Below are 23081 nucleotides of genomic sequence, written 5' to 3'. Positions count from 1 at the left end.
GCGAAAAGACTTTTTTCCCCCATTGACTTCCTTTGCGCTTTGTCAAATATGAAATTACCATATAACTATGTGTCTATTTTTGGACTCTCGGTCCTCTTCTATTAACCTGCCTATCACGCTGTCTTGATTACCATATCTTTACAGCAAGTCTTGAATTAAGGTAGCACCAAGTCCTCATTTTGTTATTTTTTGAAAGTTGCTTTGGCTCTTCTACCTCCTTTGAGTTTCCATATGAATCTTAAAACCAACTTGTAAATTATTAATTTTTTAACAAAGTCAGCTGGGATTTTGATTGAGATTGTATTGAATCTATAGTTTAATTAGGGAGGCTAAACGTCTTGACAATATGGAGTCCTCCAAATTATGAATGTGATATCCCCGTTTAATAATTTTTCTGAAGTGTTTCATAGTTTTCAGTGTAGAACTTTTGCATTTTCAGGTAAGTGTATTCCTATGTATTTTGTATTCAGTGCTCTTATAAGTGGAATTTTTACCTTTTCATTCTTGTTTGTTGCTAGCATGTAGAAATACAATTGATTTTCATGTATTTGTATATTGACCTTGTATCCTATAATCATGCTAACCTAACTTATTACTTCTAGTAGTTTTTTGTTGAGTCCTTAGCATTCTCTGGAGGTAACTGATCATTCATCCATGTATAGGGAGTTTGTTTCTTCCTTTTCAATCATTATGACCTTTATCCTCCTTCCTTCTCTCACCTTCTGTTCTCTCTCTCTTTTGTGCCCCTGGTCTCAGAAGCCATTTGGTGTCGGATGATTAAATAAGACCTTAGCTGTATGTAGGTTTTTCATAAGCCAAGGAAATTCCTTTCCATTTCTAATTTGATAAGGGGGTTTTCCATTTAAATTACAATTTGACATTATATTTTGTCAAATGCTTTGTATGCACCTGCTTAGGTTATCTATATATGTTTTTAAATGAAATTTAAGTATCACACAAAAAGACACTGACTAATGGCATTGTTCAAACTCTTTATCATAATATTCAAAATCATTCAAGAGATATCTTTGTTTTTGGTGGGTGGATGGGTGGGGGATGCCTGGGTGGTTCAGTCAGTTAAGCATTCAACTTCAGCTCAGGTCATGATCTCACGGTTCATGAGTTCGAGCCCCACGTCAGGTTCTGTGCTGACAGCTAGGAACCTGGAGCCTGCTTCAGACTCTGTGTCTCCCTCTGTCTCTGCCCCTGCCCCTGCCCCATGCACACCCTCTTTTTTTTTTTAATGTTCTTTTTTATGTTTTTTTAATAATGTTTATTTATTTTTGAGAGAGTCTGTCCACGTCTGAGCGAACACATGAGTAGGGGAGGGGCAGGGAGAGAGGGAGACAATCTGAAGCAGGCTCCAAGCTCTAAGCTGTCAGCACATAGCCCGACACGGGGCTTGGACTCACAAACTGTGAGATCATGACCTGAGCCGAAGTCGGACACTTAACTGACTGAGCCACCCAGGCACCCCTCAGGAGATATCTTTAACCTTCCTTTCCAGCTTCTGCCACTGCTTCACTGCTTCTGATCCAGCTGTATTGAACTACTTAAATAAGTCCTCAATACAGATGAGTATTTCCATCATTCCATTCTTTTGCCCATGTATTTTATTCAGTATACTTGCATAGATGTTTTAAAGACCTAGCCCAATTGTTTTAGCATAAGTTCATGACATTATTTTTCTTACTGCCCTAAATAAAAATCAGATATCTCTTCTTTATATACATTGTTTAAATGCTTCTTGGGGCACCTGGGTGGCTCAGTCGGTTAAGCGGCCGACTTCGGCTCAGGTCATGATCTAGCTGTTCGTGAGTTCGAGCCCCGCGTCGGGCTCTGTGCTGACAGCTCAGAGCCTGAGGCCTGTTTCAGATTCTGTGTCTCCCTCTCTCTGACCCTCCCCCGTTCATGCTCTGTCTCTCTGTCTCAAAAATAAATAAACGTTAAAAAAAATTTTTTTTTTAAATTAAAAAAAAAATAAATGCTTCTTAACTTTAGGTAATTGACTTGAAATTCAAAGGTGAAGATGACAGAATGGAAAAACAAGTATACTAGCTATTATTTGTTAACAGTACTATTTTTATAAGAGAGATGGCTTGTAATACCAGTTCTATTTTTAACTAACTGTTTTTCTCAGATAAATCCTTTAATCTCTGTTGCCATCTCTTAACTGTAAGATAGAAGAATGGTCAATAATATCTTTAAAAATCTTTCAAACTTGGGGCTCCTGAGTGACTCTCTCGGTTGAGCATCCAACTCTTGATTTTAGCTCCGGTCATGATCTCACAGTTTATGGGATCAAGCACTGCATCAGTGAGGAGCCTGCTTGGGATTCTCTCCTTCCTTCTCCCTCTGTCCCTCCTCTTCCTTGTACAGGCGTGTGCATTTTCTCTGTCTCTCTCAATAAATTAAAAACAAATCTTTCAGACTTAATGTTGTCTGAATCTGTTATCTAAATGTTTGCTCCTCAAACTTCAGCATATTAATTTAGCCTAACGAATTTCTTATCTCTATTCTGGGGAACATGAAACTGCAAATCCTTTCTCAAAAATGTTTACCAAACAAATCTCTTTAGCTATATAAGTTGCTCTCAACCAAGTTTGTGTATCAGACTCATAGGAAAGGTTTGCCTAAATAACAACCCTTCACCCCATCCTCTTAGAGGATAACCTCCAAAGGTGGAGCCTAGGTGTACTTTTAACTAGTTAGTATATAACAAATCTTATTAGGAGTCTAGATGTGAAATTTTGCTCCTGTCATAGAAGGACATAAGATGTGCCCCGGAATCCATAAAAAGCAAAGGGAAATGGTCCGTAGTACTTCCTGCCCTTCAACTTGAGTCTCTGTCTCCATACTGTCCCTTTTAAATGCCAAGAGAGGGGCGCCTGGGTGCTCAGTCGGTTAAGTGTCCGACTTCAGCTCAGGTCACGATCTCGCAGTCCGTGAGTTCGAGCCCCGCATCGGGCTCTGGGCTGATGGCTCAGAGCCTGGAGCCTGCTTCAGATTCTGTGTCTCCCTCTCTCTCTGCCCCTCCCCCGTTCATGCTCTGTCTCTCTGTGTCTCAAAAATAAATAAAAAACATTAAAAAAAAAATTTGAATGCCAAGAGAATAGGATTGACCTAATATAGGGGCTGTGACTGGAAAAATTAGGGCAGGAAAATAAGGTGATTTTTGAGCTGAAGGCTCAAAGTTTTGCACAATATTTAAATATAATTTAAAATTATTTTGACTCTAAATTTTATTTCCCATCCTTACTTACGTTTCTGGCTATGACTCAAAAGTATTAGGTTAGCAAATAGATTTTAATTCTAATTGATTCCCTAACATACTAAGTTGTCATAAAGGTGTTACTTATTGCTACTTTTGTCTTTCTAACTTACAGGTTATGCTTTTTTATATGTTTTTAAAATAATATGTAATCATAAAAAATTATGGTTTAGGTAAAAGTAATAATCTTCCCTCTTTTACCTTTGTAATACTACTCCTCTAGAAGTAACCCCTGTCAACTTATCATCTTTCCTCTTGATCTCATGCACAGTCACATACATTGTGCAAACAGATTTTAAAGTTAATTAATGTACACAAACAGAATCATAATTCACATACCTTTTTTACTGAATGATATGTCATTTATGATATATATTATTTAGATGTCAGTACAAATAATACTATAACACACTGCTGTATATGTCTTTGTGCAATTGTTTGAATATGTGGCATAGAAAATATATTATCTTTCTTTGGTGTTACACAAAATTTCTGCTCCTCTAACAGCTTGTAAAAGAAGTTGTTTCCCACCCGCCAAATCTAGCAAACACTAGATGTAATCAGACCATAGCCAACCTGCCAGAGGCAGGAGTTTTTTTTTTTTAAAGATTTTTTTGTTGTTGTTTATTTACTTTTGAGAGAGAGACAGAGTGCTAGTGGGGGAGGGGCAGAGAGAGGGAGACATAGAATCTGACGTAGGCTCTAGGCTCTGAGCTGTCAGCACAGAGCCCGACACAGTGCTCGAACTCACGAACCGTGAGGTCATGACCCGAGCTGAAGTTGGCCGCTTAACCAACTGAGCCACCCAGGTGCCCCAGATGCAGTTTTTTAAATTGAATAAAAATTCTTTACTTATATATCATACATATACACGTGAGGAAGTGACTGAGAGAATAGGACTACACTCTGGTGAGGCAGTTTTTAAAGTCGACACTTGGATTTTTATCTGCCTTCACCACTTTAGAATGAGAACTGGGTGCTGGGAAATTATTTTGGAGAGGGAGGAAGGTAGTTGGGCTATGGGTGATTAGGACGAGTCTTTAGCAAAGTAGCAGGAGTCCCATAGCATGCCACCCATTCCAGCCTCAGACCTGCTGAAAAGAGGCTCTGGGATCAGGACATGCGAGCTTGGATTCTGTTTCTGCAGGTGTCTTACCTAGAACCCTATACAAGTCCCTGAGTTTGAGTTTCAGTGTCCTTGTTACAGAAATACCGGAGCATCTGCCTTGCCGACCTGTCACGCAGAGCAGTGTGACAGTGCCAGACTGTCTATGAAATATGCTTTCAAAGCTATCAAATACACACGATCTAATCCTGACTCTATAGGCTATAGGACTGGTTCACTGACAAGATTTGTGTCAAAAAAAAAAAAAAAATGTTTTTAAAAGAGAAGCTGGAGTTGGGAGGAGGGGAGTTAGGAACTTCGATGAAGTCCTTTGATGATTCACTGGGTTTGTGGCTACATCTGTGGGAGCGTCTAGGAAAATATTTTGAAGGCAAAAGAGAAAAAGTCTAAAAACAGAGGGAATTGGAGTAGAGTTCTAAGTAGATCATCATATGAAAGAAGCAAACGTTAAGCTGAGCATTACTAGTCTTGATTCATAGCCTGTACCAATTCTTGGAAGAAGGAATTCTAGGTCAGTGGTCACCTGAGTCTGTTTGCTTCTGTGACCAACAACACCACTAATACAGGTAGGTTGTAATGCCTCAGCCTCCTAGGGAAACACGATTCCTTTGCAATATTAATGAGCTGTTAAGAGAGAGATTATACTTCTGCCTCCATTTACATATTCCTTCCTATTTTGGTCAAGTGAACCAACCTGTAGCAATTGGGGCAACTTCCACAGAAACACTGAAAATCAGAGCAGCACATAAACATATTTCTCTGCTCACTTCCTTGAAGAATATTTTTCAGAATTGTCAAGGTTTAGGATTCAAAAGAACAACCTGTTTTGGGATACCTGAGTGGCTCAGTCAGTTGAGCTTCCAACTTCAGCTCAGGTCATGATCTCACACTTCGTGGGTTCAAGCCCCACATCGGACTCTGTGCTGGCAGTGCGGAGCCTGCTTGTGATTCTCTCTGCCTCTCCCTGACTTGCGCTCTTTCTCAAAATAAATAAGCTTTAAAAAATAAAAGAACATGCTGTTTTCTGAATACACCAAATTTAGGGAGATGTGAGCTACGTATTACTATTACTTTGCCTTTAGAAGGTGTTCCAGTTTCATTAGATTTGTTTGAGAGAAAATAAATCTCATGCTTAAGCCTTTTAAATGGCTGTATTCCTTTGGGAACATTGTACTTCACAAGAAATAGATTACAGTGAAGTTGCCTACCTCATTTCAGCACTGCATCATTAAACTGAGTCCTTGAAACCTGCTCCTTTACCCAAAGTATTAAATTATTGGAGCTTGATGTGTATTATTTTGTCTTTTTGAGAAAAAAATTAATGTGACAGTTTTCTTCAGAAATACTTTTTCATTACAGTGAAATTGTTTTCATGTGAGTTTCCATCACTTTCCCTGTTCCATCGCTAGCCTTGGTACCTCTCTCTTTCCTTCTCCCATGTGCAAACCTGAAATGGTGGTTTGGAAAGTGAGGATCATTCTTCATGGAGGCTAGTGCCCAAAATTTTTGGAAAGGGAAAGTATTCTACAAGGTCGTCTTTGAACAGGACCTGTTTACTTCTATAACACCCCTACCCCAAAAGCTATACTAAAGTACCTGTGTTTCCTAGAAACTAAGACCTGCAGTTTTTTCCCTGGCCCTGGTGCTCTTCCTGCTGCTCACTTCCCCCTGTGCCTGCTAAGTTTCTGTCTGCTCAAGACCAACCCACCCATCTCCAAGAAGAGACAGTCACTTCTTGCTTTATGCCTATATTCATTATGCCAAAGCCAGTTGCAGGTTTTTGTTTCCAAGACTGTTAACTTACTGGAGTACCAGCTGCTCGAGTGCAGGGACCATATCTGACTGAATAAAATAATTCCTATAAAGTAATTTTCAGAGGATCTGGTACCTGGAACAAAGCTGGTGCTCAATACATGATAGCTGTGGTAATGATGGCAATGAAAATTCCTCTATCCTCATCACTTACACTACGACAATTGAATAAATGAGTAAATGGATGGATATAACATATATCTAATATACTTTTATTGGAATATTTCTTGGTCTGGCGTTTCTATTTATGAGGCCCTATTAATTGGATTTAAAATTTCACAGGATTAAAAATGAGTTACTTAGGTTAACAAGACAGGCTTTTGGACTCAAACAGATTTGGCTATAATTACTGGCTATAGATCTGTTATATTGGTTAAATTCCTTAAACTTAATATACTTCACTTTCTCCATCGTATAATTAGATGATAATGTATTCCTCTACTGATTTGTGTGAGACTTAAGTGAAATAATGTATTTAAGATGTGTGTATATGCATGTGCCTTGTGTGTTGTAAGCATTTATTAAATGGTATTACAAAGTAGTAATAAAATATCAATATACAGAAACAAACTGGAAATCACCTCAAATCCCACCAATCAGAGATATCATCATTGTTGACATTTAGTATATACTCATGGAGCTTTTTTTAGACTCAGAACTTTTACATAAATGAAAATAATGTGATAGATAACGTATTTTGTCATTTACTTTTTTCACTCAGTAATTTTATCTTTTTTAAAATATTTATTTATTTTGAGAGAGAGAGAGAGAGCAAAAGCAGAGAAGGGGCAGAGAGAGAGAGGGAGAGAGAGAATGTCAGACTCCACACTCATTGTGGAGCTGACGCGGGACTGAATCTCATAACCGCAGGATCATGACCTGAGCCGATATCAAGAGTCACATGTTTAACCGACTGAGCCACCCAGGTGCCCCCAATTTTATCTTCTTATGCCAGTGGATCTAGGTCTGTGCCATCCTTCTTCACTTCCTTTTAATGACACAGTTTTCCATTTATCAACGTAACGATAGAGAATATAATAAAACTTTTGTTGATGAGTGTATAGTTTTTTCATTTTTTCTCTATTATAAGTATAGCCATCATAGACATTTTGGCTCCCAGATTTTTAATCTTTTTAGGATAAACTTTTAGCAGTGAAATTATTAGATTAAAAATTAACCTGTAAAAAGGCTCATCAATTATACTTACTGTTTTTTCCTACATGTGTGTTATACTCAGTAAAAGAGTTTATTAAAGGAAAAAGTTAACCTATAGATTCCAGTGTCATGAAATATAAACAATAGAGTATATTTAAAAGTAAAGTAGGGAGAAGGAGTCAGTTTTCATTATCAGGAGTTCCAGTTACCTGAACTCTAGCTCCGTGTTTTGTTTTTTTAATCACTTTCTTTAATATACAAGAAACACACGAGACACAAATAAAGGCTAAGAAAGTGCTCAGTCCTCGAGTTGGTAGTTCAGGGGGAGCTGAAGACAACGAGCCTTTCCTGTCTCCCAGGGAAAGAAGGGCTGTGAGGACACAACATCACCAGGCCCCTGGTGAACCCGGCGCTGGGGCCACACACGGCCTAGTTCTCCACCAAGTTTGGAAAGTGCTGATTTTCCTTGTCCTGGTCCTGGCCCTGCTCCCACACTCAGCCTCCGGTTTCCAGAAGTCGTCCAATTCTCAGAATGGCCCCTTCCTTTAGTGCTCTAGCATTTTCACTGAGGGGAGGAGGCCGCTTACCCTGTCGTGGTGTCAGAGTTCTGGGGGAGTTGTCATCCTGTAGGATGGTGAGGGGAGATCTCCCTAGTACCTTGCCATTTCCTTTCTGTCTATTGTGCTTAGAACCTGAAGATCAGGGAGTCTCAGGGTCTCTTAAGGGCTTGTCTGAACCCTGGCAGGCCATTGTGAGGGCTGTCCTACTTCCTCCTTGGGGGACACCTGCTTGAGGGGAGCTCAGTCTGGCTCCAGAGTGGCATCCGGTCCTCAAGGGAAAACTGGGTGGCCAGAGGCAAGTCCAATTCAGAAGGTGAAGTTGCTGCTAGGGGCAGAACAGGCTCTGGGGGAAGATTCGATTTGGAGGCTTCTGTCTCAAAGACTTCATTCAGCTGTTTCACCAGTGGGCTTGGGGGTCTCCACTGCCAGTCTTCATAGGTGTCCGTGCAATGCCAAGGGTAGGAGAGCGGGGATCTGAGTCTTGGGCCTCATTAGGACCCTCCAACTGCTCTCCTGCTGGTAGGGTTGGCTGTAGAGAGCTCTCCATCTGGATGGGAGTGTGCAGGATGACAGCACTAGGTCCGCCACGCGGGCCAGAAGCTTGTTGTGCGGTGGAAACCAAGCCAGAATGACCGGGGAGCTCTTGGCTGAGCCCATCTCAACCAGGAGAAATAAGGTGGGGTGGGGCGGGGCCTGGACCAGGGCAAGGAGGGGACGCCAGGCCCCAATTCCTCTTTGGGATGCACAGAAGCTCCTAGCTCAGTTTCTTAATAATAATTTTTCAACTGTTCAGAATAAATCCCTCTACTTTAATAAAAGTATGGGCAAAGGTGGTGTTGTTGGGTATTATATTATAACATGATATTCAAACCTCAGGCAAATCTGTTGCTTGAACTAAATTTTAGTTTTTTATAATTAATATCTTTAATCCCAGCTTAAGTTAATTAACTTTGACTTCCAATTTGGTAAGTTTTTTGAATAGATTTAATTGAGTTGCTCTCCAGCATAAATTTATATTCATGTTCAGTTGAACTATGGAAAATTGAGTGATATTTTTGAATAATTAATTTTAGTAAAATAAATCTCATTAAAGACCTCTTAAGTGAAAGTTTACGTAGTATAACAAAAGGATTTACATTCATTTACTTTTGCTGAATCTTGCTGTATTAACCCTAATTCTACTTCTTCTACAAACTGTAAAATAATGCAATTAAATATCCAATCTTTGATACCAAAATATAGAGAGTTTACCTCAAAAGAGTGCTTTCTGGGTTTTTTTTCCTTCTCCACTGCAGTAGCAGAAACCAATTTATGAAGGGAAATATAAATCCCATTGAAAACCCGTTATAATATGATTTCTGAGTTTTATAAAAACAGATGTTTCTTATTTAAGGCTATTGTCTTCAGTATCTAGGGCTGCTATCATTTGCCCCTGTTCTCATTGAACTAGAAATTCAGAATTTAGGAAAAGATGAGTTAATTTACCCATGATAAAATATCAGTGTCTTTCTGGGACCGGGACCCCCTGAGCTTGAGATCGAAGTTACTGACCATGTGGAGGTCTCAGAAAGCCCTTTTTGTCAGTATTCAGAAGAGGAAGCCAAACAGATAAGAAAATCAGAATTGTAACTCAAGAGCATAGAAATCTCCTTGGGTCAGAAAGCCTTTTTCCTTTGTCTACTTTCTTTTCTTTTTGAATGCCAGGATAAATTACTATGTGTCTGAGAGAGCATAAGACTAGGAGATAAAAAGAGGTATATCACTTGAATGTATAAATTAATATTTAGAAATAGGGGCCCCAGATACTGTATTGGTGGAGACTTTTTTGATGGGAAAGAACAGAAATTAGTTCAAGGTGATTTAACCAAAAAGGGGAGAATTTATTGCAATAGTATGGGTGTCCATCCCAGAACCTGGAGATTGGGTTGCCTGGGGGCCTCAGAAAGTGATGGCTTTTCCTGCTCCTTCATCCATGTGGCAGAATATGGCCACCTCGCAGAAGCTCAGAAAAGATGTGGAGGATCGTTACGAGTGTCACTCAACATGCATAAACTGGACTGTCCCAGAAGTAGGATATATGGTTATCCTTGAATGGAAGAGTTATAGATCTCAGCTATTAAGATAATAAAAAGATAATTTAGGTGTAATGCGAACACTAAATCAGAACTTAGGACAGTTCTTCCCACCAGTAAGAATAATAACAAAAATAAGGACATATCTAAATAATTTATTACTCATTTTCTATGTCATTGAGTCACCTTCAAAAGGAGAAACTTTGGGAAAGGCACTTCTCTACCCCCTCAGTTTACTGGAAGTAAATAGGAAATGATAATATTTTTTCTAACTTCTTGATAATCTGAATGATCACTCATATTCTAAAAGAATGGGAGCAGTATTTGCCCCAAAATGAAATATTTTAATTGTCTTCCTTTGGCATGAGTCAGAAAAAATTAAAATGGTGATCAATCTATACAGTATCTGTACAATGAAAAAAAGGGTAGTAAGTATATAATATTGTTCAAGTTGCAGTTTGCTTGCACGAAGAGAAGTACAGTCTTAGGGGACTCCACATTGCATTTCGGACTTGAAAAGCCTAGCAGTCGACTCTCAGGCATTTCCTCTATACATTGTGGTAAGATGCTTTGATTCCGACTTCTGTATCTCAAAGCTCTAGGACCTACGATGGTAGGTCACCACATCCTCCTGTTCCCACTCAGAGTTTATTTAACAGACATCTTTATAAAGATGACTTTCAAAATCATCTGATTTTTATGTGCACCATACAGATGTGACCTCTAGGTGTGCTTTAGGATTATCATCATCTGATGAAAGTACATAATACCCCAGTTGCTCTGAGATTTAAATGAGATGGTGTGCCTAAAGAGCTTAGGATAATGTTTGGTACAGACTAAGCACTTGATAAATGATAGCTGTTATTAGAATTGACCGGAAAGACTTCCAGGAGGTATAGAGTGCTTTCTTTTTTGCCTGTGCTATACTTAGAAGATGCCCTACATCTGTTGTTTAAAGAATAGTGCCCTCAGAGAACAGCAGCTTCTCAGAAATAGAATAAGTGACAGTCTAAAGTTAATTGTGCATAAAATGCATCATATTCTTTCTAATTACTTACTGAATTTTCTCTGGCGTGTGTTTCCTTTAGTGATGAAGAAATACAAAAACTGCTTATGCAGTTGGAAGCTGTATGTGCCTTTCATTTAAATAGTGAAATTGTTGTATATTAAATAAGATCCAAGAAAACACAAAAGAGCCCTTCCTGTTTTAGAACTCACAGGCTACTAACGTATTTCTGAAGTCAGAAGAGAGACTTTGTCTTAGATTTTTAAAGCCAGAGATCTGCATTTTCCTTTTTGACATAATCCTGTTAAATCAGGTTTCACTCTGTGTTGAGTTTCTTATTCTGTTCGTGGTCTTGCACTGCAGAACCGAGTTTCTCCAGAGGCCTCCGAACACTGGCAGGAGCAGCTACCATAACAATAAATGGCACAGTTGTTGGCACTGGAAAAAACATCCACAACAAGCAAGCTGTTCCGCCTTTCTACAGCCAGAGCCTCTGAATATTCACAAACAGCACCATGAAGACATAACTGTAGATTTACTCTTAGATAAATTAAAATTAATGACCTGCTTTCTTCATTTGGGCTATAATTTTTCCCTCTTAGAATAATAGTACCATACATTTTATCCTATCAAAATGGAAGATCACAGCTAAAAAGCAGGCATCTCCATAAAGATGAAACAGCTCAATTTTCTGTATGTTCAAGCTTTTGCTAATAAAAAAGACTTTAAAAAGAAAAAAAAAAATCCCTTTGAAGACTGGAGCCCACCTCAGAGAAAGCATAGTAGCAGTTGATTAATGAAAGAACCATTTGCATTCAGGGCTCTGCAATTTTGTATGTCTCGCCGAGCACCGCTGTGTGCAGGCTACGCGTGGCAGGCTGGCAAACACCAAGTGGAGGACATGGTTCCTGCCCTCAACAAGTTGAGCCCAGTTCAGTAAATGCCAGGTGCCTGCACTGATGCTTACCACCTGACAAGGATTGGCTTGACCGTGTCAGGTGAGGCGTAAGGGCGACAAGAGAACATTTTTAAATGTAGTGCCACAGGATTCAAAGACAGGAAGATTTGATAGGTCTGCTTTCTGAAAGCAGAGGCCAGACACGGTGGGGAAGACATTCGCAAATAATTACCTGAATGCCAGACTTTGAGTCACGCGTATTCCACATGTCATCTCATTTTTCAGTTGTGATTTAAAAGATCCTTATTTGTTGTTCATTGTAAATGGAAGAGATTGAGAAATACGGTTTGCAAAAAAAAGCGATCATGGCAGACATACTATTTTGTAACCAGGTTAGTACAGTTGGACATTTCCTATGTCATTATTCTTTTTCACATGACTCTATCATTACATGACTTAACCATTTTTTCCCCCTTATAATGAGTTAGGTAGTACAATGTAAATATAAGAAAAATAAAACTATGAAAACATTAGGGGAAAACCTATAATTTAAACGGTGGGCACTTCAATACACACACACACACACACACACACACACACACATACATATACATTTTTTTAGAACAGCAAAATTGAGAGGAAGGTACAGAGATTTCCCATATGTCCCTTTTAGACTACCAACATCCCTCTCCAGAGTGGTACGTGTGTTATTGTTGATGTACCTGCATTAACACATCATCATCTCTCAGTCCATAGTTTACATTGGGGTTCACTCTTGGTGTACATTCTGTAGGATTGGACAAATGTATAATGGTATGTGTCCATCATTATAGTATCATACAGAGGATGGACACATTTTTAAATACATGTTATTAAAAAAGATAAAAACCTTAACAGAAAAGATGAGTAATTTTGAACACCCCCAAAATAATTTTTGGTATTAAGATTATTATAAATAAAGTCGGTTAAGAGTCCAGCTCTTGATTTCAGCTCAGGTCATGATCTCACAGTTCATGCGCTGATAACGCAGAGCCTGCTTGGGGTTCTCCCCCTCCCTCCCTCCCTCTCTCTCTCTCTCTCTCTCTCTCTCTCTCTTTCTCTCTCTCTTTCTCTCTCTCTCTCTCTCTCTGCCCCTCCCCTCTCACTTGCATGTGTGCTCTCTCAAAATAAATAAGTAAACATTAAAAAAAGATGATTATAAATAAAATTTAAAGGCATTATCTCATGTAATTCTCACAACAGTTTTATGAAGCAGGTGCTTAAATTCCTTTTAAAGAAGAGGAAACTGAGGCACAGAGAAATAGTGTGGAGATCAGTGGGTTTCTGGGAGGTTATCTTGGTGAAGAATAAAAGCTGATAGAATGAGGGACATAGTGAGAAGGTAGTTCCAGTTTAGTCTCTGCAACAGACTTTGATGTACATCCCCACGTTACCACTTCAAGATGAGGGATGAGCTTCATTTCAGACAGCTCTCTCCTCTGTTCATTTCCATACACTTTCTCATTATAACTGCTGTGACAAAAACCTTTTCCAGGTATGTCTTCGAACACAAAATTTCAGAGACCTCAAGGACAGACCAATGCTAATTACAAAAAACTGAAATCCCTATTTTCTATTCCTTATATAGTATATTGTACTGTCTCTTAAATAGACAGTTTCAAGGCCTCCGTTAAATTGGGACAGTATAGATCATTAACTAGTTATTAAAGAGACAAGAGGAGAAAAGCCAAAACTGTGTGAGCTATTATCAATTGGATGAAATAAAAGATTGATTACGACTATCATCATAGTTTATCACTGGAAAAATCTGGAGTAAAAAAATTTAGAATGTCAATGTTTTTAGAGCATATTTAGGCGAACTCAATCAAGTTGAAATTCCACCATATCTTGGATAAGAGCAGATGGCTCATTGATTGTGTATAGTAAAATGTTTCCATGCGATTGATCTAAAATTTGATTTAAAATGGGGATAGAATATTTACCTCCTCTGGAGTAACAAAATTTATGCTATGTAATAACCTTGACACATTTACAGAATCGTGTTTAATGGGCCCTCCAGAGGTCTGGTGAATACCACAGTTTAGTCTGTTTTCTACATTTTTTAGAAATCTGGAAAGGCTGTAGGAAATATATCTGTCATAAAGTTTTTACATTTAGCTCAACTACTGCTCTCTTGAAGTTTAGCAAAAGGTTCAAGGACTATATGCTCTTTATTAACTGCATTCAAAACTGAATTTAAGAGATTTTAATAGCTATTTGGAATTAGTATTTTAATCCATACTACAAACAGTATTAAGATTTTTTAGCATTAAAGAGCCCTACATGGATCCACTTAAAAATGAATGGACTTCATTGTTTAATTCCAAGTATATACACATATATTTGTATAAATGTATAAATATATACATGTATATTTTTATACAAACCAAACATATTGCATTTTTACAAGTGCACTTTATTTTTTCCCCATTAGATAAACAATCAGATCCTGTATGGAAGAAGCCACCAAAATGCATCTGCCATTATTAAGACTGCCCCATCAAAAGTCAAGCTGGTTTTCATCAGGTAAGATAAGCACACACACGCATACATCTGGTTTTCTAAAATTAATATCTCTTAAAAAATAAAATCTAAGATTTCTTCTGGAGGTGTTATTATTTTCTAAGGCTATATTTTATCTTTGGTTTGTCTAACAAAATCACCATATCCTAAAAATAGATTTTCCTTTTTTAACTGTCACTTTAAGGAACATTTGGATTGTTTCAATTATGAGGCTTTCTTGTTATTTACATTTCATATGATAGAACTGGTAGTTGAGGCTAGTATTTGTATTTTGGTTTTTAAATTTTCTTCCTTTCCTGGAGCTGGTTATCCTCTCTATAAATATAATAGAGTCTTCTAACTTCCCTTCCTCCTGTCACCATCATGTGGTACATTTGCTGACTCATTAATGTCTTCATCAAAGAATAGGCAGGAAAACAGAACCCAGAAACATTTTAGGAGCTTCATATTAAGAGTGCTGGTGTGGGGTGCCTGGGTAGCTCTCAGTTAAGCCTCCAACTCTTGATATTGACTCAGGTCATAATCTTACATTTTATGAGATCGAGTCCTACATCGGGCTCTGTGCTGACAGCATGGAGCCTGCTTGGGGCGCTCTCTCTCTCTCTCTCTCTCTCTCTCTCTCTCTCTCTCTCTGCCCCACCCACACTCATGCTCTCACTGTCTCTCTTTTTGAACTTAAAAAATGTATATATCAAATGCTGGTGAGAAATCCCGAGGGGAGCAGATGTGAATTCTGCTGTCTAGAGTCATGTGGTGTGTTTGGGGTTCCACATTTTCCCATACCCTGCGTACTACCTGACTGAGTCCTTTTGGCATAAATAAGTCAGAATTGGGAATTCTCGTTGGTGGTATTTACTATTGCCTTATCAGCAATGGAATGTTTGATTCCTTTTATTGGATCAGAATGACTGATAAATCAGAATTATCATTCAGTGATGCAGCTAACCCTGTATGTTAACTGTCACTCTGTTTCTTTTCCTTCTGGGCCTCAGGTATCCTCTATAAAATGGGAATAATAAAGCACCTACCTCATTCACTGTGACATGTCAAAAATCTAAAATGTTGAACACTTTCTCGCGTAAAGACTGAAAGAGTGTTAAATGGCATTCTATGACATTGATGATCGTTATTCTTCTTCCTACTATTACTAGTTATTTGTCAGTAAGAGCTATGCATTCCTAGGGACCACTGGGATTAAAGGGTAGTTTTATTCCCAGATATGGACACTAATGTAGGTGATTGAAATATTCCTTCCCATGCCATCACTTCAGCCTCACAGGGTGTTATTGCTGTTTTGCTCCTGAAGAGATCATACATTGGTACCCTTTTCTCCCACTCAGCAGCACTTCTGGGTTTCCAGGTTTTAGTCTTGCTTCTGAAGGGCGAATCCTTTCTCCTTCTCTTCTTCTGTCTTTGTGTGTTACGCCAGCCTTCCTCTGGCTCACCTTGAAGTCTTATGTGAGGTACCAGTCTCCTTTTTGGGTTTCTCTGCCCTTCCTGTTGCCAGAGGTTACAAAATTGGAGTTAGAGGCTGAAAACATGAACAGGCCTGAGGAAAGGTCAGCCGCTCAGAGATGAAGGTGTCCATCGACAGACATCCACGTAGGCTTGACCACTTTGCGGAGAGTCATGTGAGGATGCCACAAGCAGGCACACACAGCCCTCACGGGTGTCTGCACTTAGTGCTCAGCACATGTTGACCAACTACTGCAACTATTATGGTTATTAACATCGCCGTCACCTCTTCACCGTCTGTGGGGCTTTTATCACCCATTCTGGGTCATCCCACTTTAAAGAGAGCAAAAAGATAATTGAATAGGATCCAGAGGAAACCATCTAATGCAATTAAGTAGTTGGGAAATAGAATCCTCCTCTTTCAAAAAAGAAAGGTTACATGATTTGAAATTGTTTAGAAGATAGAAGAGAAAGCTGAGGAGGATTTTAATCATAGTAATAAAGCCCCAGTAATTTAGTGTGTGATGATTTCAATTTTGATTGTTCAGAGGAGATCAGAATCAAAGAAATGATTTGTTCAGTGAATTAATGGTGTAAGCATGATTGAAGATGTCACGGAATACTTATTTACTGGAAGGGATTTTAAGCAATTTGGAAGTATCAATGTACGTTCAAAACATGCAATCTAATTATGAACCTTTCTTAAATTATAGTGCCTAGCACATTGTTGACATTCGAAAAGCTTTATTGAATAAGTTTCCTTGCAGCTCCCTCTAAGCAATTCCAGATTACTTATTCTCCAAAGGTAACAATCATAGTAAGTTAGTTTGGCTGATTTTGTGAATTTAAAGATAACAGAAAAAAAGATACATATAGATCAATTTATTATTTTACAAAATAATTTCTTTCTCATACTTAAGTCCTTCTCTTCAGTACTTTCCCAAATAATCTAAGTTGGGGGAAGTTCCTCTATCTTTCTGAATAGAGAGAAAAAAGATGTAGGTGTGATTCTGAATAATCTATTGTCCTATCCACTTTGAGACTGTAAAGGAAAATTAGTTTAAATTGAATCAAGACAGATGTATGCACTGCTGACAACCTTTTGTTTGAGTCAGTAGATATGTATTTGATAATTTGTGTGCCAACATTTTATTAATTAATGCTGCCATTTCCATAAGAGAAGGAACTATTCATCTAACAGAGAGGTCTTACCTAAGTGACGAATTCTTTTCTAAAGCAAGCGTGAATGATAAGTGATAAAAAGAGGAATCCCTGATTCACCTGGTCTGGGCTTGAAACCCAGCTCTAGAATACCCCAAGTATATGAGTTTGGTCAGTTTCCTGATCTGCAGTATGTAGATAATATAGCTGGCTTATAGATTTTTCTAATGTCTTAATATATATAAATTGCCTGGCAATATGGGCTCAGCAATGTTTGTTGCTATGGTGATGAAGATGATGATGGTGGCAGAAAAAGGGGAGGAAGTAAGAGGAAAAAAAGAAGTTAGGGATAAAGGAAGAAGAGGAAAAGATTAGCCACTCCTTCATATATATTTTGTATCATTCCAGAATCTGGAATATTTATTTCAAGTGAAGTATATTCACAATTTAAGAATTTTAATTAACATCATAATGATAAAACACTTAGAAGAGATAGCTATATAACTATATATATAGTTATATAGCTATCATTATATAAAACTTTTTTTTGGTGGGGGGACAATGTGTGCACGAGTGGAAGAGAGGAACGGAGGGAGGGAGGGAGAGAGATTCTTAAACAGGCTCCATGCTCAACGTGGAGCCCAACATGGGGCTTGATCCCACAACCCTGGGATCATGTCCTGAGCCAAAATCAAGAGTAGGACACTCAACCAACTAAGCCACCCAGGCACCCCTATATAAAACCATTTCTGATAAAGGTTAAAATAAAAGACAAGGACACAGCCTGCCTAAAACATCTCTTTTAGTCCTGTGTCTGCTGCTGCTTCTCCCCTTATTCTCCCTTTTTTATTTTATTTTTTTAAGTAGCTCGACACCTAGTGGGACTTGAACTCACAGCCCTGACATCAAGAGCATTAAGAGTTGCATGCTCCACTAACTGAGCCAGGCAGGCACTCCTTCCTCCTCCTCCTTTGAAATGACGACCTGATATTCTAACAGGGAGTAGAGTACCATTTAATGAAAGAATGTATAAAGAGAAATCTAATTAATGTGAATTAATCCCCATGTCAATAAAATATAATAGATTTACTGAGGTGAATAATATCAGATAATGTCAGAATATAAAACACTTAAAGAAATAAAAAAATATATGTTATTGCTCATCCACTGCATATGTCACCAGTGGGGGTATAATGGTGGACTGGTGTCCTATTTAAATATGGTAACCTGTGCATTTTAGATGCTGCTCAACCTATCATCCTCTCTCCTTCAGGCTGATTATCTAGTTCATCACTCAATTAGATACATTTTTCTTTTTTTTAACATTTATTTATTATTGAGAGACAGAGACAGACAGAGCATGAACATGGGAGGGGCAGAGAGAAGGGGAGACACAGAATCCGAAGCAGGCTCCAGGCTCTGAGCTGTCAGCACAGAGCAAACCGCAAGATCATGACCTGAGTGGAAGTCAGACGCTTAACTGACTGAGCCACCCAGGCGCCCCACATTTTTCAACCTCTGCCTATAGGTTACCTCCTTTAGACTATTGGTACGAGAACCCTTGTTGTGCCTATTTGGGAACCAAATCTTAAAGCAGTTAAATACTGATTTGCTATCGATTCAGGAAGTTAGCACTTAAAGCACCTCAGCACAACAGATGCAATTATACTTTTAAGCTGCCTAACTTATGCTATATAATGTTACTTTAAAAACTTAGGCTTATAAATTGTATTTCTTTATAGGTAGTGCTTCTATTTGGTAATATTGCCTTCCTTAGTTTAAATTATTGATTCTCTGTGCATTTCCATTATAGAGAAATTTTTGGCTTGTATGCCTCAGCAACTTTTTTCCAAATTTATTGACAATTGAGATAAAAATGGGAACTAGCCACAGATTTCAGAGTATGATTAGCAGTAATCACAGAAAGCTGTTAAAATATGCTGCAGGCAACATTTTAATTAACTAGGGCCTTTAGTCTATAGTGATACACATTTGTGTGATCATGTCCTTGTCGTATTCTTTTAACACTTGTATTTATTCATATACTAATTGACCTTTAATTCACAAGAGGCCTGTGAGTCATTAGTGACATTAGCAAGTTGCTGCTGCTATGTATACATGACTTACATAATCACTCTTCCCTCCCTTTTTGCCCCCAAATTAGATTTTGGACAATCTGGTAATCATGTACTTGTGCCTATGACGCACAGGAACTCTGATATACTAAATTATTCCACAATGGATAGTCCAGATGCATTTTACAATCTCGAATTCTTACTATGTACCACACATTTCAGTTCTGTGGGTTTTCCTATTTGACATTATCCCCTCTACACAAGCACTATAACTTAAGTACAGGAGGAGAGCTATATTAATACAAGAAAGAATGAATTGCTGTATTTGGCAGTGCAGGGATCCGAGGAGATTAATGATCTTGCCTGGAGCTCTTGTCATACCTTCCCCCACTACTGAAAATTAAATGTCATGTATAACAACTCACTCTCCATTACTTAATTACATGTGGAAAATGTGTACTGTTATAAAAACTCCTGGGGCTAGGGGAGGCCAAGTGAAACTGAACCCCATGGAAAGATTTAGTGCTGGCTGTCAAGCCCTACTGACTCAGAGTGGACTCACCGTGGGAGCTACCATACAGTATCGATTGAGCATATGTCTTGTTTTTGTCACTAAAAATATAGGGTGGCCCATTATCCTCTGGCCATATCCCGAAAAGATGATATTGACTTGAAATTAATGTGAATGTCACAGTCATCTGTGGGAGAAGTCCATCTGAAGAAGTGAATTAAATGCCTGTTTTTAAAATCCTTGCTATGCTCTTTGTATCTAAATAAGAAGGAAAAAAGATCGTGGGAATAAGCATGAGTTTAACTTTCATAAAGAACTATTCATGCATTTATTCAACAAGTATTTGCAGGGTACCTACTTGTGCTGGGGCTGCGGAGTCCGTGATACAAAGACTACAATCTCTACCTTAAAGGAGGAGGCAGAGAATAAGCAGTGTGATACCTCATCCAGTGATAAAGGTACTGGGTACTTTATGTATAGGAAACACAGTTAACCTAAACTTTGGAGCCTTTGGGAGAGTATTACAGAGAAAGATGCTGAAGCTCAGACCTGAAGGATAAGTAAGCAAAGCTATAGTGTGTCCAGAAACCCAAAGGTTTCTGAGATTGGATATTATACCCAATGTACCTGACCATTTACTTCTACGAGAAAAGCAGTCGTTGAAAGTATCATTGGATGAGCTGTGTACATCAGCTGCTTTGAAATCTGTGAGGAAGCATACTTCCAACTCTCATGGACCATTAAAGAATGTAATGCCCCTTTTCAAGTACACAATAAAATATCATCCATGAGATATGTGACAAGATTTGAGGAAGAGGCCTGTCGTTAGCATTGAGTTCTTTCTAGGACTTGCAGGAGGAAGGAAGATAGAGACACTCTTCAGTTTCAAAGCTCTTCTGTGTTTAGTTGGACCATATGGTAGACCCATGTGAGTCTCTCAAGTGCTCTGCAATGCGGACTCTTTCTTAATTTCTTTGATACTTGTTTATTGTACTCTCCATATTAAAGAGTAATTTTAATTATTTATTACTTTTATTTTGTAAGTAGAATTTATAAGCCTTTTAGTTCAAGAACAAGGTGGAATTGGAGTGTTTTGTGTTTTGATCTTTTCTCAAGACATTGGATGTTATGCATCCAAATAAGAAGCGCTGTTCCCTTTGACCTACTATGGTAACCTTGGGAAGTTGTACACTTAATTCAGTTACAATTCCATTAGGTGGATTCCAGTTCTGGAATCATCTTGAAAGCCTATGGCATATTCTTTTGAATATCCACAGAAGCCATAAGTTTTCCTTTTTTTTGGAGGTAATTGTAGCTAGTCAATCTGAAGTAACCCAAAATTTTGCCATTTTGGGGCCATTCGTGAATCAGGTGAATTCAGTATATTAGATAAAGTGTTGCTATCAAACTTTCTTGCATGACTTATAAAGTATCTTTGAAAATCATTTTTATTTCAGGGTGCCTGGGCGGCTCAGTCAGTTAAGCATCTGACTTCGGCTCAGGTCATGATCTAACAGCTTGTGAGTTCGAGCCCCGCGTCGGGCTGTGGGCTGACAGCTCAGAGCCTGGAGCCTGCTTTGGATTCTGTGTCTCCCTCTCGATGCCCCTCCCCCACTCATACTCTGTCTCTGTCAAGAATAAACAATAAAACATTTAAAAAAAGAAAAAAGTAGGAGGGGGAATGGGCTAAATGGGTAAGGGGCATTAAGGAATCTACTCCTGAAATCATTGTTGCACTATATGCTAACTAATTTGGATGTAGATTTAAAAAATAAAAAATAAAAAAAATAAAAAATAAAAATATATATATATATATATAAATAAAAAAGAAAAAAATCATTTTTATTTCATTATCTTATTTCAGGAAATTGGTAATTTCTTCTTTTCTTTGCTACTCCCCATCCTTAACATGGTACCAGCTTGGGAAAATTATGACTATATTTGTTTGATTTCGTTTAGCACTCAAACACCTAATTGTGCCTGGTTTTCTAATCATGTTTGGGAAGTTTCTCTTTCCTTTTTTTTTTTTTTTTTTTGGCTGGTCAGTACTTCTCCTTTCCTTGTAGAATATCTGTTTCCTTAGATAGACTTTCTTTTTGAAACACGCACACCCACACAATACATGTACTATGGTAGAACAGTAAAAACAGTACAGCTAGATGCCTCTCTTCCTCTGTGTAAGCTGAAGGGGCCCTGTCTTTCACTTCTGAGATGTGGCCCAGGGTTGGTCATGTGACCTAAACTTAGGCAATATGATACCTTTGCTTAGAATAGGAAGCACTCACATTACGTGAGTGATTTTATATAAATGATGTTTATTCATGAAACCACAGGGCCTTAATAGGAGGTTCCTGCTATGACATCATTCTGTTTTCCTGCTTCCTTGTCCTCTGGAGGCCTCAGTTCCTGTATGTTCCAAATCTAATCATGTAGCCTGCTTGTGTTTTGTGAGATCCCTGTATGCCTTTAATAAATTCCCTTTTGCTTTAGTTGGTCCAAATTCATTTCTCTTGCTTGTTGCCAAAGAATCCTAATGAATGAGAAGGATAATAAAAGTCAGCTATCTGAACAAATCACCAGGAGCCGAAGTGAGATGGTTTCTTCTGCACATTTTCTGGTCACCCACAGGCTTTTACCCTTGGTTCTGACAAATTTTTATCCTTCAGACTTCTTCAGCAAATCACAAGACCTCTGAGCAGGTCTCCACTGCGTATCTCCAGTATGACATATTTCCATTGCCAAACCATTCACTGGCTCTTGAAATGAGATTGGATTGCCATGATTATCTCAGAGGAATTAGGCAGGATTTATCCTGCGTTTTTACCTGCGGTGGAAGAAGTCACCTTTCCCCAGCACATGGCCTTTTAGTGAGGGCTGGATATCTGAACACCATTAAGGCTTTGCCAGCCAGGATAAAGAGACAAATGGCTGAGGGTAGCTACTACGTTATCCTTCAGAAAGAACCTCTCTGAGAAACATATTAGGCTAAATCATCCCATCCATCCAGTCCTAAGCTCTCTACATCAACCCTCCCACCAACCTGCACTGCCAGATACTTTATGAGCTACCTTTTCCTCTGCACAACTGGCAACAGTTATTTAGAACTTGCCTGGGGCCACGTTTGTGAAATGTGCGTCTGGATGCTGAGTTACTCCCAGCAGCCCTCATTACTGACATTGTTTGGAATGCCAAGTAAATAAAGTTCATAATTCTACTGTCATTGGTCATTTATTTCAGATTCAGCATATTGCTATTTGGGAGGTTTCTTACAATTGGAAATTGTAAACTATTCAGTCTGTTCATAGAGTTTGAAACCTCTCTTGGAATCTTTACAGAAAGGAGTTTTGCTCCCACTGAAATATAATGATGTGCTTTGTTTTATATGTTACTTCTGGTTCATTTATATTGAGCTTTCCT

The 23081-nt window shown here is 38.5% G+C and overlaps 1 protein-coding gene and 1 pseudogene across 3 annotated transcripts in view; one reads left to right on the top strand and one right to left on the bottom strand.

The window, feature by feature from the left end:
* Window positions 1–23081, top strand: part of PATJ (PATJ crumbs cell polarity complex component) — a 361686-nt gene that overhangs the window by 224247 nt on the left and 114358 nt on the right. For all 3 annotated transcript variants that reach the window (XM_078451845.2, XM_078451844.2, XM_078451846.2), the window contains exon 29: window positions 14374–14465. In XM_078451845.2, coding sequence (XP_078307971.2) covers window positions 14374–14465 — 92 coding nt within the window. The remainder of the gene's footprint in view (window positions 1–14373; window positions 14466–23081) is intronic.
* LOC132673350 (cell division cycle-associated protein 3 pseudogene) lies at window positions 7667–8581 on the bottom strand (annotated as a pseudogene).

This window comes from Panthera onca, chromosome C1 (genome assembly GCF_046562875.1).
Source record: "Panthera onca isolate mPanOnc1 chromosome C1, mPanOnc1 haplotype 2, whole genome shotgun sequence".
In the NCBI taxonomy this organism is placed as follows: domain Eukaryota; kingdom Metazoa; phylum Chordata; class Mammalia; order Carnivora; family Felidae; genus Panthera; species Panthera onca.
Note: the sequence above shows the minus strand (reverse complement) of the source record. Positions and strands in the feature narration are given on the sequence as shown.